The sequence below is a fragment of the Formica exsecta genome, unplaced genomic scaffold (assembly GCF_003651465.1).
Source record: "Formica exsecta isolate Colony F162 unplaced genomic scaffold, ASM365146v1 scaffold28, whole genome shotgun sequence".
NCBI lineage: Eukaryota > Metazoa > Arthropoda > Insecta > Hymenoptera > Formicidae > Formica > Formica exsecta.
Genome location: NW_021850063.1, coordinates 24672 through 52300, shown reverse-complemented (window position 1 = coordinate 52300; position 27629 = coordinate 24672). Strand labels below are relative to the sequence as shown.

At 34.2% G+C, this 27629-nt stretch overlaps 3 protein-coding genes across 18 annotated transcripts in view; 2 read left to right on the top strand and 1 right to left on the bottom strand.

Moving 5' to 3' along the window:
- LOC115237144 (potassium voltage-gated channel protein Shaker) overlaps positions 1-4351 on the top strand; it is a 101548-nt gene extending 97197 nt beyond the window's left edge. For 13 of the 14 annotated variants that reach the window (XM_029810006.1, XM_029810005.1, XM_029810004.1 and 10 more), the window contains 3 exons: positions 3257-3447; positions 3572-3739; positions 3841-4351. In XM_029810006.1, coding sequence (XP_029665866.1) covers positions 3257-3447; positions 3572-3732 — 352 coding nt within the window. In that variant the 3' untranslated portion in view covers positions 3733-3739; positions 3841-4351. Of the gene's footprint in view, positions 1-3256; positions 3448-3571; positions 3740-3840 lie in introns of those variants that run through there. The other variant, XM_029810017.1, reaches the window with a different exon arrangement.
- Positions 4352-19272: 14921 nt separating this feature from the next.
- LOC115237146 (osteoclast-stimulating factor 1-like) lies at positions 19273-23131 on the top strand. Of its 2 annotated transcripts, XM_029810020.1 has the most exons (8): positions 19273-19509; positions 19816-19865; positions 20022-20260; positions 20356-20682; positions 21725-21771; positions 21857-21974; positions 22039-22250; positions 22548-23131. In XM_029810020.1, the coding sequence occupies exons 1-8, from the start codon at positions 19408-19410 to the stop codon at positions 22785-22787; spliced, it is 1335 nt and encodes a 444-aa protein (XP_029665880.1). In that variant the 5' UTR covers positions 19273-19407; the 3' UTR covers positions 22788-23131. The 2 variants fall into 2 exon arrangements, with proteins under 2 accessions (XP_029665880.1, XP_029665879.1); XM_029810019.1 differs by lacking the exons at positions 19273-19509; positions 19816-19865; positions 20022-20260; positions 20356-20682 and adding an exon at positions 20901-21068.
- LOC115237143 (gamma-tubulin complex component 4) lies at positions 22296-27121 on the bottom strand. 2 transcript variants are annotated; one of them, XM_029810002.1, is made up of 11 exons: positions 26912-27121; positions 26570-26656; positions 26335-26467; positions 26065-26258; positions 25759-25853; positions 25368-25687; positions 24773-25243; positions 24505-24682; positions 24188-24410; positions 23570-23823; positions 22296-23469 (listed from the first exon to the last, which is right to left on the bottom strand). In XM_029810002.1, the coding sequence occupies exons 2-10, from the start codon at positions 26636-26638 to the stop codon at positions 23575-23577; spliced, it is 1932 nt and encodes a 643-aa protein (XP_029665862.1). In that variant the 5' UTR covers positions 26639-26656; positions 26912-27121; the 3' UTR covers positions 22296-23469; positions 23570-23574. The 2 variants fall into 2 exon arrangements, with proteins under 2 accessions (XP_029665862.1, XP_029665861.1); XM_029810001.1 differs by having other exon boundaries at positions 22296-23823.
- Between the last annotated feature and the right edge of the window lie 508 nt (positions 27122-27629).

Below are 27629 nucleotides of genomic sequence, written 5' to 3'. Positions count from 1 at the left end.
TATATATATATATACTTTACGTTCTAAAAACAAGTTACAAAAAAATACTACTTAATATTTCCTGATAATTGTGTTTAAAATATAATTTGAAATATTTTTTTTTTAAATATGGAGCAGTTTATCCTTTGCAATAATGGGAAAAAGCTTAGATACTCTTAATTTTCTATTATTGGGAAAAAATCGCCGTCGTGTCGCGGCCTGGGAGGCCTCTCAGGCAATTGTCTACCGTAAATCAATAAGTGTCCTCAAACACGGAACCGCCCTGAAACGAAAGGAAAAATCACGGAGAGATTTGAAGCCGCTACGCTATGCTACACCTCACATATCGATCGATGCACACCCGCGAAATGCGCGTTGCCGCGAGGTGTCCGGCTATTCCACTTCCGATGACCTTTGCGCGACGTGGTTTGTTGAACTCGCGCTATAGATGGTCAATATTGTTTGCAAGATTATGACACTTGCTCTTTGCACGCTACCGATTGCGGTCTAGAAAGAATCACAGTAATGAATTAATAATAAAATTGTAGAAATATACTTGGAAAATTTATTCGTTTGTCCTTGCAATTTTCATTGTGTTTAATACCATCGTTGATATAGAAAAATGTCAAGGCACGCGAGACCAGCGATCCAATGTGTCTTTGTTTATTTTATTAGAAGTAATTCGATGACGCGAACGATGGTATGATCGACTTTGCGCAGAAGCGAGCGCCGCTTGCCCCACCGAATGATCACTGAACGACATCGACCCGTGTGGCTCACGCATGATATATTTGCTGGCGTGAAAGAAGGGTGATTATTATAACCGGTTTTGGGGCCCATTTCTCTACAGTTTAAATGGAAAATCTTGAACGCGGATGGACCGACCGTAAGATTTTCTGAACAGAGCTCGATAGACAGAAATCCACTTTTGTTTTTTTTTTTACCTTTGATTATAGGTACATTCTAACAATGTAAGGAAAATTACATTATTTTAACACATAGAGAGATGATGGTCAATATCGTTTTAACTTTGTACATAAAAAAAGGAGCAGTAAAAAAGAGGGTTTTTCCAAAAAAAGATTCCCATCTTTGGTCTTGTGAACTCCGACCTATCGAATTGACCGATTCATGCATCCTTAAGCTTCTTATTTATTCAGACCTTTCGTTTTATTTGAATTCACACACATCCGCATCATCTCATTGAAATTTTACTCCTCCTTTATTCCATAATGTGGTTCTACAGATTCTTGCGTGTGCTCTCTGAAAAAGGGTCTCCTGAGATTTTTAATCTTGCAAGATTTCTTGATGAGAAAAATCGATGCATGCGTTCTTGCCTGACGATTGCCCAGCATGCGATTGCCCACGCAGACTATTATCATTACAATATATCACAATTATTATAGCAAACATTACTTTCTTGCTCGATCTCATTTCTTCTCATAACTACGCTAGCGTCATTATGATCACCATGGTCATGGATCGCGAAGGCCTATAGTATAACAACCTAGCGGGAACAATCTCTTTTTTACAACTCATGCCTTTATCACTTTAATGACTGCTCAATTAATGAAGACGAGTGTTGCACAGACGTAGGCGAGTTGTCCGTTCATTTAATTAAATTTGCTATATCAATATATAAATACCAACGAAAAGTTGACGTTCAATTGCTTCGTGATTAACCGGCAACAATCACAAATTTGCCTTTATAATCCAATCGACTCTTTATAATCTCGGTAAGAAGTTGAAGTACATCGATTTTCTAGCAGTTTTGTGTGTGTGTAAAACACGCACTTTAATGCTAATCTCTAGTCGATAATAGAAAAATGATCGTTATTTCGTTTGCCAAATTGATTGTCAATTGGACTGAATCATCAAAATTGGACTGAGTCATCAATACTGTTAAAATGACAACAAAACTATATGCGAGAAAATGTATAGACAAGTTGAAGACACATGAAAAACGAGCTTTTTGTTCGTACTTACATTCATACGTATTTGAGTAGTGTATCATTGACATTCGAGTATATTTGGCACAATCGATTTGTACGATGAGCGAGAATTTCTGTTGAACTTACGACTCGCACGTAATCTAATTGGCGCCTTGTCGTAAATACCAGTTCAGAAAAAGCGGGAAAAAGCTTGGCTGAATTAATTCACCAGAATGTTAAATTAAATGTAAAAATAAAGGCAAATTGAAACGTTCATGCAACGCATGAAAGAATACTTTTCTAATTTTTATTCGAAGTATAATTAGTAACATAATAATTTTTTGCAATTGTTTAATTGTAACAATTCTTCGTAGAGCATTACATGCATACAGTGATTTAATAAAGTAAATTATTAGAGCGATAATATATACAATATTATTAATGTAATTTCTGCAATATCGTATCATCAGATATTTTAAAAGAATAGCGAGTTATTTTTATCCAGGCCACTAATAATGACGCCGTAATTTCTCGTGCCTCTTCAGCGCACAACGAGTAATTATTCGATACATTTCGCGAATGCCTGTGAAAGAAAAGAACTGCACTCATTATCAGTTGTTCTTCTCAAAAACTCAAAGACGTCGATTCGGTCAAGTGCTTGCCTCCGCTGTGCATCATCGAATTGTTCTGGCCTCACTATAAGTAGTAGCCAAGTGCGACTATATAAAAATTGACCGATTAAGCTCGATGTGTAAATTTTAAAGAAATAGAATAGCACAGGTTGCCGTATCATTCTCAGTGGGCCTGTAGCGCAACGTGCTTTTTTCAGCACGCATTACGAAGAAGTCATTTTAGCGAGTCCTTACGTTAGTCCCGTAGTCTAGCCTAGAGTGCTCGCTTATAGACACGCGTCACGCGTCGCTATATTTATATACGATTGAGAACGTATAGAATTAATCACGTAGCGTTGGTTGAATGAAAAATTGAGACTGTTGGTTGGAAAATTACCGAAAGATATTGAGACGGCTGACCTTGCTCAGTCGCAGGTCTATCGACGAAATGAAATGTATTCGGATTAGATAACTGTACGTGCAGTCGACGTGTATGGTTCGTGTGGTATATGGTATATGTTCACTTCGTTTAACATTCCGCCAACGCATGCGGATAATATTATAGGAGCCTCCAATACCGCATAAGTAGCGCCACACTCGAAAACACGGCAGATTTACACAAGATAGAAACACCACACCTAGCACCAAAAGTTGAAGTTTGCGTCCGTGCTCTCTAAGTTGTCGTACGTATCTAGAACCAGGCATCTGATACCGGTATTTTTCCTAATTTTGTTATAGGCCCGTGGGAGTCTGGGGAAAGATCGTGGGCTCATTATGCGCGATTGCCGGTGTCCTGACGATCGCTCTACCCGTCCCCGTTATCGTCTCCAACTTCAACTACTTCTATCATCGTGAGACTGATCAGGAGGAGATGCAGTCGCAGAACTTCAATCATGTGACTAGCTGTCCGTATCTTCCTGGCACTTTAGGTATGCCGTAGTGTTTCTTTATGGGATATAGATATCGATCTAAGGACTAATGATAATAAATTGGAATTATAGATAATTGAAAATACGGAATAAAGATTTTTATGGGAAAATGTGCGTTTTTCAGGTCTGAAGAAGATCTCGATGTCGGAATCCTCGTCAGATATAATGGAACTGGAGGAGGGCACTTTGTTTACTCATCCAGAGATAACTAAAAAGTCAAATTGCAACCCTCGCCACAATAACAATATCAATCCAGCCTGCATGAGCATCGAGACTGACGTTTGACTACTAGGTATTGCAGATTTAACTTGCGCATATATCGTATTCAACTACGAAATATCGGTATTACATTCGGCCGATAGTCTTATTCTCACTCTACGCTATCGATTGCAGTGAAGGAGATGGTGGCAGCATGGTGGCCGTTGCTGGGTCAGTTGTCAAAGAGCAACTGCGGCTTCCTGCGGTACCTGACGTAGGCCTCCTTCACACCTCGTCATAGCCGTAACGGCTGGTGCCAGCGTCACATCTCACCAGCCTGTCCAATCAGATCCGTCAGGGGCGCCTCAGGTCAAGATCGCGAGAGATCACCAAGGATCACGCGATTTTCCGGGAAATCGATCGGGTGCTTCCTCCATCTGTGACGAGAAACGGGGATGAGAGGTGGAACAGACCCAAAATGTGCGAAGAGCAAGAACGAATCTATCCCCATTCTCGAGACGTCGTCATCTCTCCCGCCACCGCCTCAGAAGACTTGCGCCTCACGTAAGGATCTACGTGCGAACGAAGGGGACGGGATATTTCTTGCTCGCGTGCCATGTGAGCACGCGTGCGGCCCGAATCCCCCACACCACCGACTCCAGTGTTCAAAACAAAAAAATAAAATAAAAAATAAAAATATAACAAATGATATCGAAAAAACATCGCGGCGTCTTCGTATAAGCGCTGTCGAGTGTCCCACCCGTCCCTGCGGGCTCCTCCGATTTCCGGTATCCGACGAGTGAAAACGGGAAGGGGGAGCCGATAGAGACGGCAAAACAAAACGGGGATCGTACCAGATAATACTATATTAATTATTATCGATACAATTAATATCGAGTACCGTACACGTAGGGCGAGGGTAAATTAACAAAGTACGTTTTATGATTAATCGCGAGTGCGGACGAGGACACTTGGACGAAGACGCTGCTTGCAGAAGAGGCGAAAACTGCGGAAACGGCAAAGAGGCACGCGAAAGAAGCATCAAGGTCGAAAGACGGAGGAACAACATTTATAGAGAGAAAGCGAGAGAGAGAGATAGAGAGAGAGAACGAGAGCGAAAGCAATAGCGAGAGAGAGAGAGAGAGAGAGAGAGAGAGAGAGAGAGAGAGAAAAACTGCGGAAACGGCAAAGAGGCACGCGAAAGAAGCATCAAGGTCGAAAGACGGAGGAACAACATTTATAGAGAGAAAGCGAGAGAGAGAACGAGAGCGAAAGCAATAGCGAGAGAGAGAGAGAGAGAAAGAGAGAGAGAGAGCAAGAGTGAGAGCGCGCGCGAGAGAGAGAGAAAGAGAGGGAGTACGTGGTGTGTGTTGGAAAAATATTCCATTTCTTTTTAGTCATTTTTTTCATAAAGAACAAGTAAGCTAATTTTTATATTGGGTTACCATTACATAATGCATTAATAATGTGAGGCAATTAGGATTACAGAATTAATTTTTCCTATTTGTTACACACATTTGCTGATACACGCGTATCTGTGTACGCGTAAATAGATTACATAAGTGCCGATGAAGCTAAGGTCGAAATCGAATGGCGCCATCATTTCATGTAAACAAGAGATTAATATATCGTTAGAGAGATTAATCATAATAATTAGACATTTGCGAAAATAATGACGCTAACGATTTCGATGATATCTACATGTGACTGCAAAAGTTACTTTGCCAATGTCGGTTTACGCACCCCTGCCGCTTAAAATTGCTATAATTAAAATTATCTAGAGCGAATATATCCGAAGAAAAAAACTAGAGGCATATTGTGAAAAATCAAAGCGTTACTTGAACTAATTATCATTTTTGACGGAAATTACTTATTGATGTCAAATTATAGCACGATATTATCTTTCCAATTAAAGCTTCGTATTATATAGACATATATAAAAGTAAATCAATTCGCATGTTTATATTTGAAGCAAAAAACAATAGAAACTAGGCCTCAGCATTATAAGTGGCAAGGGTGTATGTCCGTATGTATGGATGGTGAATTTCAAAGAATTACGATAGATATTGCGATAAAGATTGAATATGAAGATCGCGTGAGACGGTACGAGAGGGATTGTAATGATAACAAGTGTCCAAAAAATCAAAACCGAAAATGTCTGCCGATGGCGCGCGTTTTTATCCAAATCATAATTTGAAACCTTTCAACGCGTACGATTTGATATTTCTGTCTTCGATGTATGCGACAGTGACTTTTCGAAAATCGTGGATGATTGTTTGCACCGGGGACAGAATAATGACTATTAACGATGGTCAACGTGCATGAAAGTACGCGTGTGTTAAAAATAGCTCATATATCACGTTCTTCGTCTTTATCAAAGCTCAAAGATCAAAGGATTACTGTGCTATTCTTTACGGAACTAAATTTTGATTTGTCTTGGAGCTGCCAGAAGTATATCTTTGATAACGAGAAGTACAAGTTGGTTGTAAAATGTCGAGAGAAAACGTTACGATAACTCTTACAGTTTTCCTCTTCCTCTCCTGTAAGCAAATTTTTAACGGGATCAGTATTCTACAAAAGTCGTTTTTAATTCGTCCGAAACACAGTGATACATTTCGGTAATTAAAGAAGTAGAATTTAGATTATTGTTGGGTCATTTAGGTTTTAAGTTAGATGGCAACAGAATTCGTATCAAGAAGGAAGAGGAAAACATGTTGTCGAGGCAAGCTACTGTTTGGAGAACGAATTGGCACGCCAATCGATCCTAACACCTAATCTCTTCCCGGAGAGATATTCCAAATCTGTTCGTCTCAAAGTTCCACTTCTTTTAATACGACAGAAATATGTCGCAGAATCACCCAAAACTGCCAATTTAGCGCTCTCGATTTATATCACGCCAAGGAATTACCCCAGGTACATCCTGCGGAGCCAAATCGGTCCAAATCCGATCAATATTCGACGTGCTGATTCGATCCAAATTCGATGAGAAGTCAAGTAGCGGGACATATCTTCACTCGTGTAGAATTCAAGGATATAGGAAGGGGAGAGATATACACGTAAACGCGAAAACATACAAGGTCCTCGTTCCATCTCCCGAAGTTATCGATTTTCGATTGTTATTCGACTCGATGGAGGAAAACCGAAGCAGAGCCCAGGTGAACCTTTTCAGTATCCATTTACTATTGTTTATTATTGTATATGTCGCGCATTAGTTTTCATTAATTGGCATACGTTAAAGCATTATATTGCTAATATGACATATGCTAATTTGACAAAGTTTTTACAAAATTTACTTAGATCATTAATATATTTAGTTTTGATACTGAAGAGGTTAACTAATTCTGTTTAACAAGGCACATGTGATTTAAGGCTGATACATAATGAAGAGTTCAAAGAAAATATAGGAGCAAGAAGTAAAAAATTAGTTTGCCAATATTAACTTAAAAAATAAAGAAATAGTTGCGCAAGTAGTAACATATGAAAAACTAGGTATTATCGAGCAACAAAATCAATGGAGTTTAGTCTCATAATTGACAACCATAATATAAGTAATATGGAAATACCTAAAAGAGACATTAAATGAGAATTAAAGCATAGACACGATTGAGAAAAGTCAAATACGTAGAGAGTTTTCCGCCTTTTAGGATGGAAGTAGTTTTGCACTGATTTAACTGATTGAAAAAGGAATGTAAGATCCGCATTATTCGCGATATATATTTATTCTCGATTCGTTGTTCGATGTACCATTCATTGTTTGTTGGTAACAATACCAGTTTACGCTCCTTGTTCTTATATCTCATTGTGTATCAGCTGTTTTAAATATGCGATCGATTACGCAAATGACGAAGCAATTAATTAAAAAAAAAAACAAGGAAAGAAAAGATAAATCGATCTCAGTTGGTAATCTCTCTTAGAAGTGATTTTAACAGACAGCTAATCTCATTTTTTAATAGACACAATATCGACGATGGTGAAATTTTAGAGTTCACGAAATGAAAGAGATTGAGAAAGAGAGAGAGAGAGATAGAGAGAGTGAATGCAAGTGCATGTGTGCGCATGTGTGTGTATGTATGCGTATACATGTATGTAAAAGAGAGAGAAAGGTGAAAGAAGCAGAGAAATAATGGAATATATAGAGATATAACAAGATATATATTGATACAATAATTACACGGAGATTTAAGTTACACGCTTTTAATACAATACTCAGACCTCTCGCCTCGCTGATTTAGTCCGAGAAAAGAAGTATAGAAATAATAAAAAAAGCAAAATATAAAAAACTATGCATCAAACTACCAGCCTAGCTAAAATCGTGAAAGAAAGAGATAGAGAGAATGTGTGAAAACAAGAGACAAAAGTGAGTAAAAAATTGTTCTATGAACGATAAATTTATATTACTACTACTAAAAAATACTATTACTGTACTATCACTACTGCAACCGCTACTACTATTACTATTACTACTATTACTCTCTTATCATTACTATATTTACTATTATTATTAACTACTATTGCGCTATTACTATTACTACTACTGCTACTACTATTACCGAACAAAAAAAAACACGCTATGGTGAAGTGTTTAGATAACGAGAAACTACTCCGCTAGGCAGTCAGTAGCCGTTAGAGTACACGAAGATAGCCATTAGGTGGCGAATTACGACATCATCGTTGTCGCTGCGCGTCGGATTATTCATAATAATCGTATCAAAATTCCAAGTCTCCGTAGAATCGATCAAGCCGAGGCGGTTATACATAGTCGGCTGAATAAATATGAAAAATAGGCCGCCGTCAGATAGAAAAAAAATATTATAAAATATCAGACATACGTTGTTATTCCGTTCGGTTTCCATCGGCAGACTTTCGTTGCCTGAAAATAAATGCCAAGGATCGAGCTTTCATGACGACCTCTCAAAGATGAACAGATTTGTCTTAATCTAAAAGTTACTCGCGTGGTAATTGCTCATAGAGCACACAAATTAAATATTAATTAAATTACTCCCAATTTTTTTGTTTTATTTGAATTGCTCATTAAAGGAATTAAACCAAAATTAAGTTGAAATCTAAGATAAAGTTTACATATGAGAGAATTTATACTATCGACTTATTCATTCACTAAAGATTTAGAAAATCGAGATACAGAAATTGGATTTAATTGTTAATTTAAAATTAAAATGGTTGAAATTCTTTCCGCTCACAATACGTATCTGAAATCGTCATGCAAAAGCGAATCCTCGAAAATTCGTTGGACTTCCATTACGTTACGCCGTGTCTATTTTTAATTACGCAAACAAAGAAAGAAAAGAAAAAAACCAAACGAGGTGTCACGGAAGTATAACTTTCGACGTTTTCTGTTTGTGCACCGGGGCACGATAAGGCGTCTTGTAAAAGGGCACAGGACGAGCGAGCGGGAGTAGTCGCCGATGTTCCTTCTGTAAAATTAAGTCACCTGCATTCCTGGAGGAAGAGGGAAAAGAACTTTTCTCCCCTATCATCCTTTCCGCTGTGGTCTGTACGAATCGATTAACGAAGCGATTGTCGATTATCTAAGCGTTCCCTCCGTCGAGGATCCAGGAAAGAGACAGAAAAAGAGGAGAAGAGGAGAACATGAATAACGTGAATGAGAGTACGAAGGGAAAAGCGAGAGAGGAAGAGTGAATGGAAGTATGTCTGAGAATGAGTGAGAGGGAGAGAAAAAATTATCGGTAGTGAGAGAATTATGCGAGTCGAAGATGCATTCCGAAATAATTAGTTAACAATTAAGAAAAAGGAGAAAGATAACTAGTATCGCTACGAAGTTAGAATTATATTTCGCTATCGCCATAAAGCGAGACGATTTGTCACTGCTAATTAATTAACGCGAAAAGGAGTCGCAAAGAAGAGTAAATCGGCGCGCCGTCGAGAGTTCCCTTTTTTGATCAACCAAAAGAATAACTAATAATAATAGTAATAATAATAACAATAATAATAACGCGTATGGTAATCAGGCTGGGTAGGATATTACGAATATTATTATTCAAAGAAGATAAAGCGAGTAATTAAAAGCAATTTAGATGCCGGCGTCATTCTCGAACATCCTCCATCTTTGTCTTGATCCCTCCATGGATCGCCACGATCGATCCTTCCTTGCTCGATTTCTTATTATACGATCAACACCACTATCGAATTAAAATAGCAATAAGCTGCTAAAATTAGTCGCTTGATATCAAATGAGAATAATCACGGATTGTCTAGCAGAGATAAAGAATCGATACGCGAAAGGTAGAATCGATCGCCATGAATCCTCGCGCATTTAAAAATACAAGGGTATTAGGAGTGGCACGGAGGATGCTCGAGCGCCGCCTGTGTGAATAAAAGAAAGAAGAAAATAGTAAAAAAGAAGTAATACAGGCGAGAAACAAGTACGAGCGCTCGTAGATCGAGACGACCGCTTTCAAGTGATATATTTAGGTATTATATGAGTCTCTCTCAAAACGTATTTTAAAGCGCTGCTGAAAAAAAATAATGTAATGTATAAGAATTAAAACGAACGTTTGTTATCATTCGGATAACGTTTTCGACGATTAATTTGTGCCGCGACGAGTATTACGTGTAAATATATGCAAATATATCATGTACAAGGTAAATCGTGCAGGAAAGCAGGAAAGTCATATTTCTTTAATGAGTGTGTTTATACAGCTGAGTTTGTATAAACATTTCATTCGCCATTATTTATCTCGAACTTTTAAAATCACAATTTGAAATAACTTGTAAAAAAAAACAACATATTAATTTTTGATTTATTTCCTTTATCGAAACTCGAATCGGTAGAACTGTAATCTTGATCGTACAACGATTTTGTAACCAGGTCTTTGTATTAATCCTCGTCGAAGAAAAGTGAGTGTTTCCAAATTTATCGTGGAATAATCGCTACCGATACATATTTGACGAAATGCCCTATATCTCGTGTACATGATATATAAATATATATACACACCCGAAATATGTATATCTAATTCTAACGGATATGCCGAAAGAAAACACGAGATAAGAATCGCGAGAGGAAAGAGAATATATGGCTCGTAAATTTGCAAAGTGGAAAGAAGTAATTCGTTTTTGCGAAGAGTAGAAAGTACTAATGTTACTATATATTCATACATACGCGGACATGTACACGTACACGTATACAGACATAAATACACAACGACGTACACGGATACAAGAACGACTTTCGAATAAGCTATTTAGTAGGCTAAATCTAAAAGAAAACCGAAAAGTATATAAAAAATTTGTAATGCGAGGGCTGCACGCGGTGGCGGCCACCCCTGCCATACTAGTCGGTCAAAATCCATTTTGTGAATTAATTAAATTAATTAATTGATTGATCGAGAACTCGTTTATATAGTGTTGAGCACTGTTTTAAGTGCTTTTCATTTTTTGGCTGTGTGAAGCTTGTACTAAAGTAATTTAAAATGGGGGAAAAGTCATTTAATTATTGATTGACTTTGCGCAATCACTCTCGAAATTTCCGTAAAGCAAGAATAAATAAATAAAAAGTACATGAAAAGGAATAAATGTGAGAAAAAGAGATAGAGAAAGAGAAAGAGAGAAAAAAAGAGGAAAATAGAGAATTTTGTGATGCATCAAGATCGCAATCACGAAACGGAAGAGAGACCGAAAAAAATGAAGAAGAAACGAAGGAAAGAGCGGCCGCAAATCATATTTGATCGCGCGTGAAGGGTTATTAATAAAATAATATTACTAAGTAAAGATAAATAAAATAAAAAATATAATAATAACGCAAATAATAAAAAAACTAATGGGCATATATTAATAATATCTGATAAGTCGCACATAAATGCCACGTTTCCTTCGATACGTTACATGTATATTACATAATTCCGCATCTCCGTTTGTACGCATTTTAACAAACAGAGAGAGAAAAGAGAATACAAGGAGGAATAATGAGGACTAATAAGCGAATTACTACAGAGGATACATTTAAATAGCATATATAGATACCAAAGGAAAAGATAACTATATTACTCTTAACGGTACTAGCTCACACAAATATCCTGCCGAGTTGCCCCGGGTTACGCTAAGAGCCATCTGGCCCATTTTAACACAAACAAACAAAAGATTTATTAAGTTTATAAGTGCTAAGAGAAGCTAAGCCCAACGCCTTATTCAGAATTAAACGGAAACTATGAGTAAAGAGAAGAGAAAGAAGAATGTAAGAAAAAAGGATAAGGGAGAGACAATAGTGAGAGAGAAGTAATAAAAAATAAGATAGAAAAATAAGAAAAAGAAGAGAGACGTAAAAAAAGTGAAAAATATAGGAGACAGAAAAGGAGAAATATAAGCTCTTATAGAGAGGTTGAATATGGAGTGAGAGAAGACAGCATGTAACACATATAATCTATTTTTCGCCTGCGCCAAATAAGATCCTATGAATAATTATTATGATTATAAAAGGGAAAAAGAGAAGAAACCGCTAATTTTTCTAACAAACCCGCGTATACCGCCAGGAGGCGACCGATGTCCTGCGGCACGATTTTTTGTAAAGCCACTATTTCTATATTGCGCGACGGGGTTGCTGCAACTGCGTCGAAGATGACAGAGAAGAGAAAATTCGGCGTAATCATTTACCGATTTCAGCGAGAATGCACGATCGGAGGAGCGAACTGAGATATAAGATGGCCGCAATGCACGAGACTCGGCAATGAATTTACACAATTGAGGAGAGATCTGTGATATTACAATTTTCCATGAATATTCTTTGGATAATTGAATAAATTAAAAAAAAATTTATTTTAGAAAAGCATCGAGAGATGAAAGCGACAGATCTTTGTAAATTCGTGAATTTTGGTCTCCACACACATTCTATTAAAGATTTTTGCTGTCACAAGCGATTTAAACCTTTGACACTATCAATTCCAAATTGTGATTTTTCTTTTCACCTTACGAGATTCATTATCGTGACTCGTGCATATCTTTCGTCGTAGATTGAATATTGATACGGAGATCAAATTCCGTTAGGGTACCAAGGCACTCAGGGCAACGTTTAATATCGATCTTATTTGTACGTGGTGATCTAAGCTATTTTCGTTACACGTTCATTACACTGAATAGAAGATGCTAAACGAAAAATTCACGCGCAATATACTCAAATGCATCCGTAGCTTTTAAATGAAGTAAAGAAATAAAAGGCTGCTCTCCTGATTATTAATAATTAACTCTTTAAAAGTAATCGCGCATTTTGTAGAAGAATGAAGCTTCACATTGTTATGCCACACTCGGAACTGTCAGAATGTAGCAATAGATGATGATTTATACCGAGTTCTTTCTGCATTTTTTTTTTAATTTTTTTTATTCCTCTTCTTACGCAATTATAAATGCATAATGTGGTTTACTCGAGTTTCATATAAAGTACACGAATAACTGAGCTAATAATATGAAATTATTTGCGCAAATTAGAGTTGCCGTCGTATTAATGAGCCATTGACGATAACGAGTTACGCGAAATCGTAAGTGAAAAGATAGAAGAGGGGGAAAAAGTAATGAAACCACCGAAGGAAAAGAATTTACAAAAGCTAAAACATGCGTCGGAGGGGATCACGTATGATGTAATATCGTATAACAAGCATATCCAATAATACCAACACCAAAGAATACTCGTGAGAAAAAGAAGATGAGAAGTTTTCGAGAAACTTGGTTCGAGAAAGAGAAAATGTGATTATGAAAAATAATTATAGAGAGAAATCCTTTTATATAAAATAAGAGAAGATTGAGTTTTTTTGTTACAAGTTGAAACACACACATGGTGCATTGTTACATATACAATCCATGAGAATTATGTTTCTTTCGTCGAATCATAAAGAAAGTCGATAGGGGCTATGTATAGGTTTTGAGGGAGTAAAAGTGTGATATATAAGAATCGATTTATCGATCGAGATCCATACACCTTGGGACAAGACGATCCCTATCCACTAGCTGTGCACTAAGGACAACTACGTAGTGCTCATATAGTCCGTTTGTTAATGTTTCAGATACTTTATTAAATGTTGATATAATGTACTGCTACATTCCTTGTTTATGTATGCCGAAACCTGTTTCAAATCTTTAACCCTTTATAGATTTTTAAATGCCTCAACACTTAATGTGATTTAAATATACATTGTTTAGCGACGAAGCTAATGTACTTGTGTTATACAAAAGATAAAAATTAATTTTAGAAATCCAAATATTTTATTTAATTATTTATATTATTAAAAAGATAAATCTCTCTTTCGCGCATGTAATTTTTCTTCAAGATCTAATTCAAGTACACACGCACACACACACACACACACACACATACACACACACACACACACACACATACACATGTTATAGAAGATTTAGATTATTCTAAACTCACTAATTTCTCAGGTTATATAATTTTAAAGAAAGTATTGTGTGCCCTATAAAGGGTTAAAAAATGAGCACTCTCCATCCGTGTTAGTCGATTGGTTGGTCAACCGTTCAATCATTAGCGCGTATGTGAATATACAAGGTAATTTGAACATGCGAGAACTTTGCGAACCGATTAAATGATTCAAAAATTTCGAGACAGACTACGTGCAGTCTTATGCGAATAAGTCTTACGTATGTTTTAATAAACTAATTAATTTCTTCTTCTTATTTTGAACCGTTTAAAACGCATGCAAAGTTCTTAGATGTATTCTCAAAGGACCTGCTACAGATATAGTTATAGTACTCCAACAAGGTATTCTCATAAAATCGAATCAACGATTCGCGGAAAAGGATGAGAGGGAGGCAAAACGGGGTAAATGTGAAGAATAAATTCTAGAAGAATGAATACCAGAGCGAGAAATTATCTTGATATTGCGCAAATTTCTTGCAAATTAATGTCATTTGTTTGATTGTTTCTTATATGACATATTAAAAATTGTAACTTTGATTTATGATTAGAATATAATGTCAATTTGTATTTTTTTTCTTTTGACAATTAGTTGATTTAAGCTCAGTTTTCATAATTAATATCATAAAATGTGTGCGTGAATAGAGAGATATTCGATTTTGCTAATTTCGAAAATAGCTGTGTATAACTTGCGCGACTTAACCGTTTGACTGCTAAAATACGTATCTTCGATTTTACTTTTTAGCATTTCTGCCTAAGATATGTACGAAAAATATATGTAATCTTGCTTTTTGTTATAAGAAAAATATCATAGACAAAGTATATTCGTTAAACATATAAAATTCAAGTAATATACAATTTTTTTTCGAACAAAATGAAATAATTTGTTGAATTTATGGCTATTTTATTATTAACTATTTTGAACAATCTCGTTACACATTCAACGTCAGATATATGGCTCTAATTTTCATCTTACACCGAATTCTTTAGAATCAGGCAATCGCATTTAACGTTGCGCAATATAAAGCATATATTTTATTACATCAAATATTCTTACACGCGCTCAAACGGTTAATCGGAAACTCTCCGATTCGCATAACTAAAGAGTTCTTCGCTGCCAATTAATTAATTATCGCTAATTAGAGATAGGCCGATGTCAAGCGATCGCTGATACGAAATCAAATGGGTGCTTAAACGCGCTGAAAATTTCTCAATCGCGAAGGAAAAGAGAAATAAAATCGATTTCACACGAGTCACAAATTAATACATACCATTTTGTTTTTCACACGAGCAATGTTGTCTCGTTCTCGTGCGAAATCTTTGATGTAGGAGAATATATACTTGTATGTCGTTCCGCTAGAGTGTCCAATGGAGAATTTAGACTTGTTAGACCTATAAGTTCCTGGCGCTCATGGAACTTTAGAATGTACAAATCAAACCATTGTTAGCGTCTGAATGTAATTCAAGTGCGATCTTATTGCGATTACATCGTGATGCAATTGCGATCGAATCGATTGGGATTTAATTGTAATCCAATTGTAATACAGTTGTGGTTCGTGTTTTAATTTGATTGTGATCCGTGTGAAATCGTCTTAAAAGGGCGAGAAAAATATGGCAACCTCATCTCTGCTAATATGCATTCGCTAAATACTGAAAGGATCACGAACTATCCCGAGCCTGTAGAGATGGCAACATAATATCGATATTTTTTGAATATTGATTCTTCGGTCTTCAGAGATGGCAAAAATAATATCAGTATTCTGGAAATATACGTTTCTGCCACTTTCAGCGTATTTAGCAGTAACAATAATAATGTTTTGCGAATATCAATTGACTAAAAATATCGACTTTTGCCATCTTTAAGCATATTAATATAATATCAATTATTAAGAAATATCGATAACAACAGCAGTTTTGCCACTCCAAGCCCATGATAAAGCCATGAGAAAGCGCTCACAAATAATTTATAACATTTTATAAATAAATTGGCATATCAGTCTTATCAATCGCGAGAAAGAATGAAAGAAGGGAGGGTAACGTGTGAAAGAAAAACTTTCCTTCTGAAAAAGAACAAATATAGCGTACAACTGAGCAAAAGGAAACATGTGCATGAAAGAAAATGCGTGTGAATGAGTAAGTATGAAAGAGAAAAAGAAAGAGAGAGGGAGAAAAATTATTCGTAAAAACTATTATTCTCACTTCTTCATCGATGAATGCTCTGCTGGTTTGGAGCTGTAGTCATATCGTTAGTGTATAAGTCTGTATGTGACGGTGTTAATTATTGTAATATAAAAGAACAGGAGATAAATGCGCGATATAAGAGAAGAAGAAGAGAAATAACATACTAAGTCATTACTATCACAGGAGAGGATTAACATAGAAAGATCAAACGGAGAAAAAGATGAATGCGATATCATTTGTCTGGTATTACTGGGCATGCTTCGACAGGATAGTTTTTTATAAGCCAAGATTCTGTTTCTCATCCCCACAGACGCCATGACTTTTCCCCTTTACCCCCGATTTTTAATCAATATTTTCACTATTGAGACGTAAACTTCTTTCCGTTTGTGTTACGCGAGCTGGACCGCTTTTTGCAAAAGATAGGAAGGTAGAATAAGCACGTATGTGTAAATGAAGAGCGAAAGAGAAAGAGATAGAGAGAATCTGAGAGAACCTGAGAGGAGAGAATGTGAGAAAAAGAAAGCAAAAACGAAAGAGATAATAAATAAGGGCAAGAAGGAAAGCGAGGCTTAGCGAGAAAAAAAAACGAGAGAAAGCCAGAGAGAAAGAGAGGGAGAGAGAGAGAGAGAGAGAGAAAGTGAGACAGAGAGAGAGAAAAAGCAAGAAACAGATAATACGAAGAAGCAATCGCACCTCGACCGAACTTAAATCTATAATTTCCTCTCACACTTCTGCGCAGTGTTTTGGGCCCTTCCGTCCAATACGCGATGTACCACTGTCATGATTTAATTACTTTTTGCAAGTCTACGTACAATAAAATTGTTATTGCTGAAACGATAAGTATGTAAAATATATATACTGTACATTTTGACCTTCGTTCTAAAAAAGCATTATTAAGGTCTCGCTGGACCAGGATTCCTGCCGTCCTGGCGTGTGTTGTAATTGTATATGTACATATACATGCGTATTTTTTAATATCAGACGGTACTTTACTCGATAATTAGAATCGCTTATATATTAGAGGGTATGTATATTTATATATAAATATAAAAACACACGTATATATATATATATATATATATATATATATATATATATATATATATATATATATATATATATATATATATATATATATATATATATATATATATATATATATATATATATATATATATATATATATATATATATATATATATATATATATATATATATATATATATATATATATATATATATATATATATATATATATATATATATATATATATATATATATATATATGTATATATATATGTATGTGTGTATGTCACGGCGCGCGGGGATTTAAATACAACAACAGTGGAATGCAGCGAAACGCGTTCCGGTTATTTTTAGTCGGGCAGATTCGAAAATACACCCACCGCGTATATATATATGTATGTGTGTATATAAATATATGTACGCATACGCGTGCACGTGTGCGAGCGCGCGCGCGCGAGTTCGTGCACGCGTGCACACATATTGCGCGATAAATGAGAGCGGCATTCCCGACGCCATTGTCTGCGATGAACGATCTTCGAAAGGAATAAAGCACTTTCACGTAGCAACGTGTTTCTGTTGGCATCACTTGTAGTATCCTGCAATCCCAGCGAAGCCTTGTAAAACAATAGAATCTTTTTACTTTTTCATTAATCTCTTCATAATCATAATAACAATTTCACTCTAATCTTGGAAATTAAAAAAAATAAATTTCATAGGATGATATTAGAAATTTAGAAAATAATTTCTAACTTAAAAAAAACGATTTATCAAGAATTTTTAATTTTTATTGATTAAAACTAAAAATTAAAATATTAATATGTATATGTATATAAAGCTTGATAATATTTTTTTCTAATCTAAAATAATAATTTTATTCAAATATTTTTAAACATATTAATATGTATATATAAAACTTGATAATATTTGTTCCTAATCTAAAATAATGATTTTATTCAAATATTTTTTAAATTTTCCATGTTTTAATTATATCAGTTATGCTAGTAATGTTGATTTAATTTATGGATATAACTAATGTAAGATTCTTAGAGGAATCTTTAATCGAGCGGAGAAAATACGGTGGTAAAGGATGGCTGTATGGCTCATATCAGCAGAGGGACTTGCCAGCTGAGAGAGGGAAGTCCTAGAATCAAGTTCCTGTTATTTTTCGCTCATTAATGCTTACACTAATATTAAATTGATATCATTATATTGATATCATTAAAGATTTTCGACTAAATAAGAGAATGATCAATATACTTTATTATAGTGTTTTGAAAAGCTCTCGAGACAAGCTACAAGAATATGCAATGAAAAATAGGGGGTTCCGTTTAAGAAAACATCGATCATATTGACTTGGCCTTGAAAAGGTCATTCAAGGTCAAGTCCATATTTTCATCGTGTGTCCCCCTCTGAACCCTACAACTTTTGTATAAAACATTTTTTTCCATCTTGCTTACTTTACGAGATATTTGCGTGCGTTGATTAAAATGACTCACCCTGTATATAACATATTTATATACACATTGGCATTTTTTCAAGCGTTCTTTCAATATATTAGCACTTTATATATGTCTAGAGATCACGTTAATCCACCCTAATCTACACCTAGCATGCAATTTTCCGCGTTTTGCAAAGATTTAAATAACGCTTCAGCCATACTACTCTGACAATCTGACAGTAATATCAAGCGATGCGGTAGCGTCGCGACGCCAAGTATATGAAAAATTTCTTTCTAGCTTGTCAACGGTTTGCCTATGTAAGGGGCCGCGACGCTACCAAGGGCGCGTTCCACTTAATGACCGCAACGCTCACGGTATCATTTCATCTTTGTTGTTCACCGAAAGTAAAACAAAGACAGATGATGCTCGCGAGCGTTGCGGTCGTTAAGTGGAACGCGCCCCAAGTAGCTTATCCGGAGTTTTTACTCTTTAAACATCTCTATGATTGTGTGCGTTATCCCCTCTCCACGATTTGGCGCGAGTTGCGCGTCCCGAATCTCTGGCTAGCATCAGTGTCTCCATCTCTCCATTCTGGCATCATTAAGAAGAGATGCTACATGATTGTCACCTGTACCTGTACATGATACAACATACTTATTATTGAACAAAGCGCATATTTTTTCGTGTCTTTGTTTATTAGACAAATTGGCTAAATGACTCAAATATCTAAGCTAGAAATTAATATCAAGCGACTTTTAACGCGTTGCGAATTAATAGCGAAAGATGATCCGCATCAAGACTGGAAACTCGAAAAGGTGTGCGAGCTCTTTCTAACCTGTTTTTATTATATTTTTATTTAATGCGTACTTTTAATATGACATTTCGTCAAAAATATTGGAATAAATTTATGTACACAATAATCGCAAAAAATTAAGATATAAATATTTACAACTTTATTTATATGAATTTTTTAATATTATATACACACTGTGTGTGGCTGTTTATTTCATGATAATTACATCTATTTAAAAAAAAAAAAAACGAAGATAAATCTATAGATCTATTTATCCATATAAAACATACATGTGCATACTTGATAAGTATACATTTTTTTGTTTCAGTATATACTTGCTCTGGATGACATGATAAACAAATTGCAAACCTTACCAAAGTAAGATTTTCAATTTATAATATAGTATATTTTATTTATAATATAGTATATTATTTATATAATATATATTATTTTAGGACACACTTGGATATTTAGCATTATTTCGGTTATAGATGTAGATGTTCTGATATTAAAGAGTTGATTTTTCTTTCACAGTAAACCATCCAAAGATATTATGATAGGCTATACTAAACGGATAGATTTTCTAAAAGGGATAATAAATGCAATGAAATTATCAAACCCAGTAGAGAGAGTGATCGCTGCACAATTATTATCAAAAAATTCAACTTCTACAAACGATTCTATCAATACAAACATCACAACGCAAATACATCAGAAGACCATAGCGAAATATAATCGAGAATTACGGGCGGAGTTATTTCACACTGACAAAAGTGACTGTTCTTTTATTACTTTACATAATGTGTAATTGTAAAAAATATATGATTTTATGTATTGTGCTTTATATTAAATCTGTCATGTGTTGCAGCTACAGATAAAGATGGTGTACGACAGAGATTATCAAGTTCTAACATCCAAGATGAAGATTTAGATGCTATTTTAAAATACAATCGTAATATCCAGGAGAAAATTGCTGAGAATATGCTCTCCATGACCAGCAGTATGAAGGAACAAGCATTAGCAGCAAACGCTATCATTAAAAAGGACATTGGTGCACTGGAAACATCTGACAAATTGACTGACATTAATGCTGTTAAATTAAAGAAAGAATCTCTAAAGTTAGAAGAGCACACTAATTCGAAATGGAGATGTTGGGTGTGGCTTATGATAGCTTTTGTTTTGGTTGTATTTTTTAGTGAGTATTTTGGTACAACAGTTATGATATTTTTTAAGATAATACAGTTGGAAATTTCTTGTCTTTATTTATTGCTCAATATAAATTTCTAGCTTGCATTATTTATATGTATCATTGATTATAAAAATGTCAACTGTCAAATTTTAATTCAAATTAATTTTTTTTTTTTTACTTCAGACATGGTATTATTTATGAAAGTGGCAAAAAAGAAGATTTAGACAATAATTTGTGTGTTTGAAGAATTTTTCATTACACAGAATGCTGTGTACATCACTGTGAACTCGACCATGTGAGTCATTGGATTGATATTATGATGCTAGTATTACACACAGCCATGAGTGTACTTTTAAAAACACCTGTACCACCTAAAACTACCTGGAAACCTGGTAAATATATCACAAAATAGTGATATGTGAGTTAATAACTTTGTCCAGCATTACAGTATGCAATTTATTATCTGTTTATGAATAACTCTATAATAATATCGAAATAATTATTGTAAAATTCCTGAAGCATTCCTTGCTTCTAACTGAATGATGATGTATATATGATGGGAAAAATTTTCAACATTTATATATACATGTATGGATTTATGTATGTATGTATATATGTATTATAGATTTTGTGTTTGTTATATTAATTATGTTCAAGTTATTATTTTTCTTGCAAATTTAATAAAATTATAATATATAAATTTTAAGGTTATATCATATGTACCTTAAGCCAATGTCTCAATCTATTATAAAGAAAATTTTATAAAGTATAAACTATATACGTACTTAAAATATATATTATATAAGGAAAGAAGCAACATGATCTGAAAGAACCATACAAATTATATTATAATCACTGAAAGAACATGTGTTTTGTGTGACATACTTCTCTTGTATTATTATAAAAAGAGGTTAGAATAATAAGTTTATTAAATATATGTGTGGCGTATATTGTTATTTTGACATAATTGATTCGCAAAAATTCTCATTTTTAAAATAAAGTAATATTTAATATAAATGTATTAACACAACATTACATTAACTTTAAGGTAAGGTAAAAGTGGTCAGGGCATTGTGCAAGTACAATGCACAACGTGTAAGTACATCTTGTGTATTGATCTGTCAGTCCGATACGTTTCTCATATGCTGAGAATAATGCGTGACCATATTTCTATTTGCAGACAGAAGAATTATCATTCGACGAGGGCGATCTACTATATGTTTACGACAGAGATACCAACCCAGACTGGTGGAGGGCTAAATGCGGAGATCAGAAGGGACTTATACCTGTTGCTTACGGTGAGAAGGATTACACGAATTTTCTTAATCCCTCTAAAGTAATATCAATTATCTTTCATCTCAGTGAAAGAGCAAACGCAAGAAATCGAGTTGCCACTGCATGATGCTGCTAGACGTGGCAATGTCTCCTTCCTGAGAGAATACTTGAAGCAGGGTATATCGGGGACCGGTTTAGATGCAGCCGGGAACACGCCGTTGTATTGGGCAGCACGTACTGGCCATCTGGAATGTGCAAGCGAGCTTCTCCATCTGCCAAATCCTGTGATAAATGCTCAAGTAAGGGAATGGACATCCATGTATATCAAAGAATTAGGCGTTTAATCATCTTTAACGCTAAATGTAGCTGTATAATTCAAAACTCTTTGTAACACTACATCTAAGGAGATATTTGACATGAGATGAACAAAACCCATCAAATTAGATAAACACACTTAGCATTAAATATGAGCTATATCAAATGTTTACTCTTACATTGTCTTGTTTTAGACTTATTGTCGTTATTTCTTCTTTTGTATATATTTTTAACAAGGATCCCCCTATTTCTGAATTTTCGCTTTTTTCTATTAATTGTAGAATAAAATGGGTGACACGCCACTACATGTGGCAGCGAGTCATGGACACTTGGAGATGATAAATTTATTGTTGGAACACAATGCAGACACGACATTGAAGAATAATGACGGTTTCACCGCAGAGGAATTATCCTCTGATGCATCCATCAAAAACGCAATACAATTGTGGCAACGTCGATACGATAATAGTACATGTGGATACGGCGATGAAGATTATAACGATAGCGACGATAGCGATTGAGAAATTTCAAGTAAGATAAGAATTCCATATGTTATAAACAAAATAAGTATTTCACGTATAACATAAAATAAGAATTTTATATATCAAACAATAATGTTAATGTCTAAAAGATCTTTCAAATAATGCTCATATGCTTTAAGAAGCATTCTTTTATACTTGTGTGATATATATTCGTAATATATATATCGTCGTATTCGTTATATATGTATTATACATCGTCTATTATTAATATGAAATAATGAGTTAAAATTCTCTTTGATTGAAAGAGATTGACATATATTATTATTATTATATTATTATAAAAAGATCATGTACACCATAAACACATATACATGTGTGTCGTACTAACGTTTTATCATTACTGCCATTAGTATCATTTTTCAGAATAATAATATTTAAGTGTGCAATGATCTGTAAAGAGATTATTTAATATACACAAGTGTATATTAAAACTATATTAATCACAATAAAAATTATTCTATTGATTATAAATTACAAATTACATAATACATGGAAATATAGAAGTCGATCTCTATGGAAGAGCATGTCTATAGACTAGAATATTTTTTTATACATAAATACAAGTTCCCATGTTTCAAATTTGCATCATTTTATTTTTTGTTAATGAAAAATATTAATAGCGTTATTTGATCTTTTGTTATTTTCCTCTAAACATTGGATCCTTCAAAAAAAAATCAAGAAAGCCATATAATTCTTTATCCTTTTTTCACAGGATTATATCAGCATTTATTTGTAATTTGATATGTAGATTTGTGTTTTACCTCTTTCAGACTTTTTTACTGAACCATCTATTGAAATCTAGTCTCAATAACAATCGAGCCAAGTGTTCCCCACAGGGTTGTGCACGTACTCTGTTTAAGGTCTTTGTCAACCAGTCCATCACACTGTCGAGTGTTTCACATAATGTTTTGAGTTCCTCTTTCTCTGTTAGAAGCAAATTACCGACTTCCCACATGGACGCTTGTAAGATGAAATCGTCGCATAATCGTAACAAAAGATGTATCAACATATTTACCTGTTGAAAATATTTATAAATATTAAGAACAAACGAAGTAATATGGACAGAGTGTCTCAGATTGAGAGAGCCAATTTTTATCTGTGAATCTCTTATATCGCATACCAACCTTAATAAAAAGCAAAACTAATAATTTTTATATTCTAAGCATATAAAAATAATTTTTTGGAAACTAAACTGTATAAATACAGATAGTAGATTCTCATTCTTCAACTAATTTTAAATAAATTTTAATGAAGTTTTGTAGTTTTGTTGAAAAAATAATATCGAATATTGTAAATATGCGAAATAATGACTTATGTTTTTGCTTAGAAAAGATTGATTTCAAATTAATCAAATCATTTCATTCTGTGATAGAACCTACAGAATTTTTCTTTCCTGCTCCATTGCCCAGTAAAAAGGTTTGCGACATGACGTTAGCCAGGAATATAGAATGCGCCTTCTGTATGTCCTCGAAATTTCGTGTGCTTTTCATACTCGTTTCCATCACGGCATATTGACTTTCCAACACGTCCACTTGCAGATAATACTGTAAGTTGTCGACAATGAAGACCAAATTATTTCTCAACTGGATCACACCAATGTCGCTGTGAATTACAAATATTTTGCTATGAAGAAATCGTGAGTCGTGAATAACAAAAAAATCTCAATTTTACTGTAATTATGATAAATGTAATTTACATGTTTTTATGATGCATGTGTTCACTCCAGAGATTCCACAAATCTATCTGAGTCTTTTTAACTCTCAACAGGAAGCGAAACAAAATATTATAATCGTTCAACACGACTGGACTAAATAACAGATGCAACGGCCAAACAACTTTGTATTTTAATGTGATAAGACCCCATCCACGTTTTTCTAAAATAAATTCAAATTTTTGTTTTATTTTGAAATATTTAAAAAATAAAATGTGATGCGCTCGCAAAATAATGTATCATAAATATGCACCGTTGGGATCTTGTCTCTCGTTATCAGGAAGGTCAGTGGTGTCCGTGTCCACGTCCTCGTTTTCGGAAGGTGGCACGGGCACCGCGAAATTAAAACTATCTATAGCGCTTTCATCGTTCAAATGCATTTTTCTTAGCGCTATTTGAAATGCAAGATTAATGTCTCTAGATGTGTGATTTGTTGGTGCCTTATTTAGGATATGTGCCGTAAGCTTGATGAATTCCAAGAACAAGTCACCGCGACCCATGAGAAAGAACTCCTTCACCAGTCTCAGTTGTTGCATTAGTTGCGCCTCTTCGACGGCAACGTTCCATAGAAGTTCCGTCACGCACTGTTTTAATTCGTTGATTGTGCGGTCAAACTCGACAATGTTGAAAACGGATTTCGCCTGGAGATTCTGAAGTTTTCTAAAATATTCATATTCCTTGTCGCCCCATACGGAATTCTCCGTTTTAGACATCGTACTGAAATCTAAAATGTTATCAGATATTTATCTTTATGTAATTATATTGTAATCCCTAAAGCATGATGGGAAATTAATAACAGAGTAATATTCTTGAAAGAAATTGAGGTCGATTTTTTTTCGTAGAATTACCTTTCTTTTGCCTGGGATCATTTCCAAACATAATCACAGTCTGACCAATGGTCAAGATTTTGTTTGCCAATGATGGCCTTATATAGGATGGAAGCATGTCCATCTGAACATCATAATCCCACATATTGACACCGATATTTTTACTATTTGCTAATTGATCGCGTGTATCAATATCATTCTTCGCATCCTCATGCACCAGAGTTTTCTCACAATCCAATGCTTTCTGAATGAAGAATTCTCTGTGGACATCCTCTAGATGCCCGTACAAGAGCCAGCTTGTTAGATGCTTATAGAAAACGAAATGAACGGAATGGGTCATTCTAAACGAGAATATATAAATCAAAATTATAACGCTAATGATAGATGTCGAGTTCTATTACAAATTTCTTACAATTTCAAAGTGGAGCTGATTTCCGGTATGCCGGTATGCATACGCTGATGTAAACATTGCAACAATTTACAACCATGGAGTTTCTGCGTTCGAATCTAAAGTAAAAAAAAAAGTTGTGATATTTACAAAATCGCGTTAATCTTTTTCTTTCTTCCCTCCGTTCATCTTCGTGTATAAATTATAATATTTGATAATAATTGATTAATTCGTTTTTATTCATTTAAGATCACAAGAATGTTTTATATTACTTAGATTTCTCCTTAAACTGTATATGCAAACACTGACTGTATAGAAATATATAGTCACCTCACGAATAATAGAATGCAGAAGAGAAAATAAACAAGTGTATTTTTCAACGTTGCAGAGAATTAACGACAAAGGGGTATGACTGTCGTTTAAGACTGTACGCTCTAGCTCAACTATTTCTTCGCGAAATGGCTCGAGCGCCTGATCCATCCCATCGCACAGAGCACGTATGTACAAGCCGGGAGTGACATATTCTTCGGAATGTAAAGGGATTAAATGACACATAGAATAATTATACGATTTGTACAAAATATTTTGTTTAAATATTACCGAGATCTTTTGTATCCTCGCTGTTCACTGTGTGTATAAAACTTCGTATGACATTGCATTCCTTCACAATATCTAATATTTTATTGAGTAACGCTCTTTCCCCAGGATGTAAATATTTATCAAGATCTATAGACTATAAGAAAGAGTAGTAATATATGTAAAGAGATAATATATTTCAATTATAGCTAATATCTTATTTTACTTGTTGATACAATATATATATATATATACTTACATCTGTCTCTATCATCTGCGGTACACTGGTTGAGCATCCCCAAAGTGACAATAAAATCTCATGCAACATTTTGAGGATCACAGATATCTATAGTAAATGGTAAAAATTTATCTTACAAAAAATTTATCTTAGACAATTGTAAACCTATCGATTTGATGCACAGATGCAATTTGACATTACATTATTTAAAAAAGATAGCTCATGTTCCATACGAAAATATTTATTTAAATTATATATATAAATAATATGTATGCGTGGTATATATACATACATATATATATATATATATATAATTGTTTATCTTCAAATGTTATAAATAATACGTTATAAAAACGAGCGTACCTATTTTAAATGTGGTCGCTCATTCTCGTTTTATTTCTATTATCGCTCTATCATTATTAATTTCAAATTATGTAATACATAATGGAAATTCTTCTGAAGTTTTAATTTGTTTGTAAACGTGCTTGTAAATCTGCTTTGGATTTTCGGATAGCTCGAAATTATAACATAACCTTTGTTCAATTTTTTTAAAGAACAACAACACGCTGTCGCCACGATGGGGCATTTCGCAACTAATTCTTGATATTTCGTCGATAAGTTAGATTGAAATATATTTTTGAAATTTGTTTTTATCTTCGATATTTATTATTGTACAATAAATTTTTTAATTTAATTTTATTTAATAATAAATAAAAATTATTATAATTAATATACTATTTTTACATCGCGCTTCTCCTCTCTAAAATATACCTTATATAGCGGCGAAAATCTGAATAGGACACTAATATTATTTAATAAATTTTGTTAAAAATTATTAATGTTTAAAATTATTCAAATTTTTAATTAATTTATAAAATTTTTGAACAATTTCTTTTATCTGGACAGAAGAACCTCCTTATAGTTTAAAATTAATTATTTTATATTAATTAATTATTTTCCAAAAATTAATTTTTTTGAATTTTAAATGCATGTTACTCAAAACCCTGCCCTTCATATCAATTTGACAAACAGATTGAAAATCTGCGCAAAAAATACTATAAAAACCACCATATCAGATCAA

Bases quoted from the DNA above. Each gene is read 5' to 3' on its own strand.
- LOC115237146 (XM_029810020.1), top strand. From the start codon at position 19,408: ATGACTCAAATATCTAAGCTAGAAATTAATATCAAGCGACTTTTAACG. The intron at 19,866-20,021 runs GTAAGATTTTCA...TTTCTTTCACAG, and splicing joins AAATTGCAAACCTTACCAAA to TAAACCATCCAAAGATATTA. The intron at 20,261-20,355 runs GTGACTGTTCTT...CATGTGTTGCAG, and splicing joins GTTATTTCACACTGACAAAA to CTACAGATAAAGATGGTGTA.
- LOC115237143 (XM_029810001.1), bottom strand. From the start codon at position 26,638: ATGTTGCATGAGATTTTATTGTCACTTTGGGGATGCTCAACCAGTGTA. The intron at 26,259-26,334 runs GTAATATTTAAA...TACATTCCGAAG, and splicing joins CGAGGATACAAAAGATCTCG to AATATGTCACTCCCGGCTTG. The intron at 25,854-26,064 runs GTGACTATATAT...TTTTTACTTTAG, and splicing joins TGCATTCTATTATTCGTGAG to ATTCGAACGCAGAAACTCCA.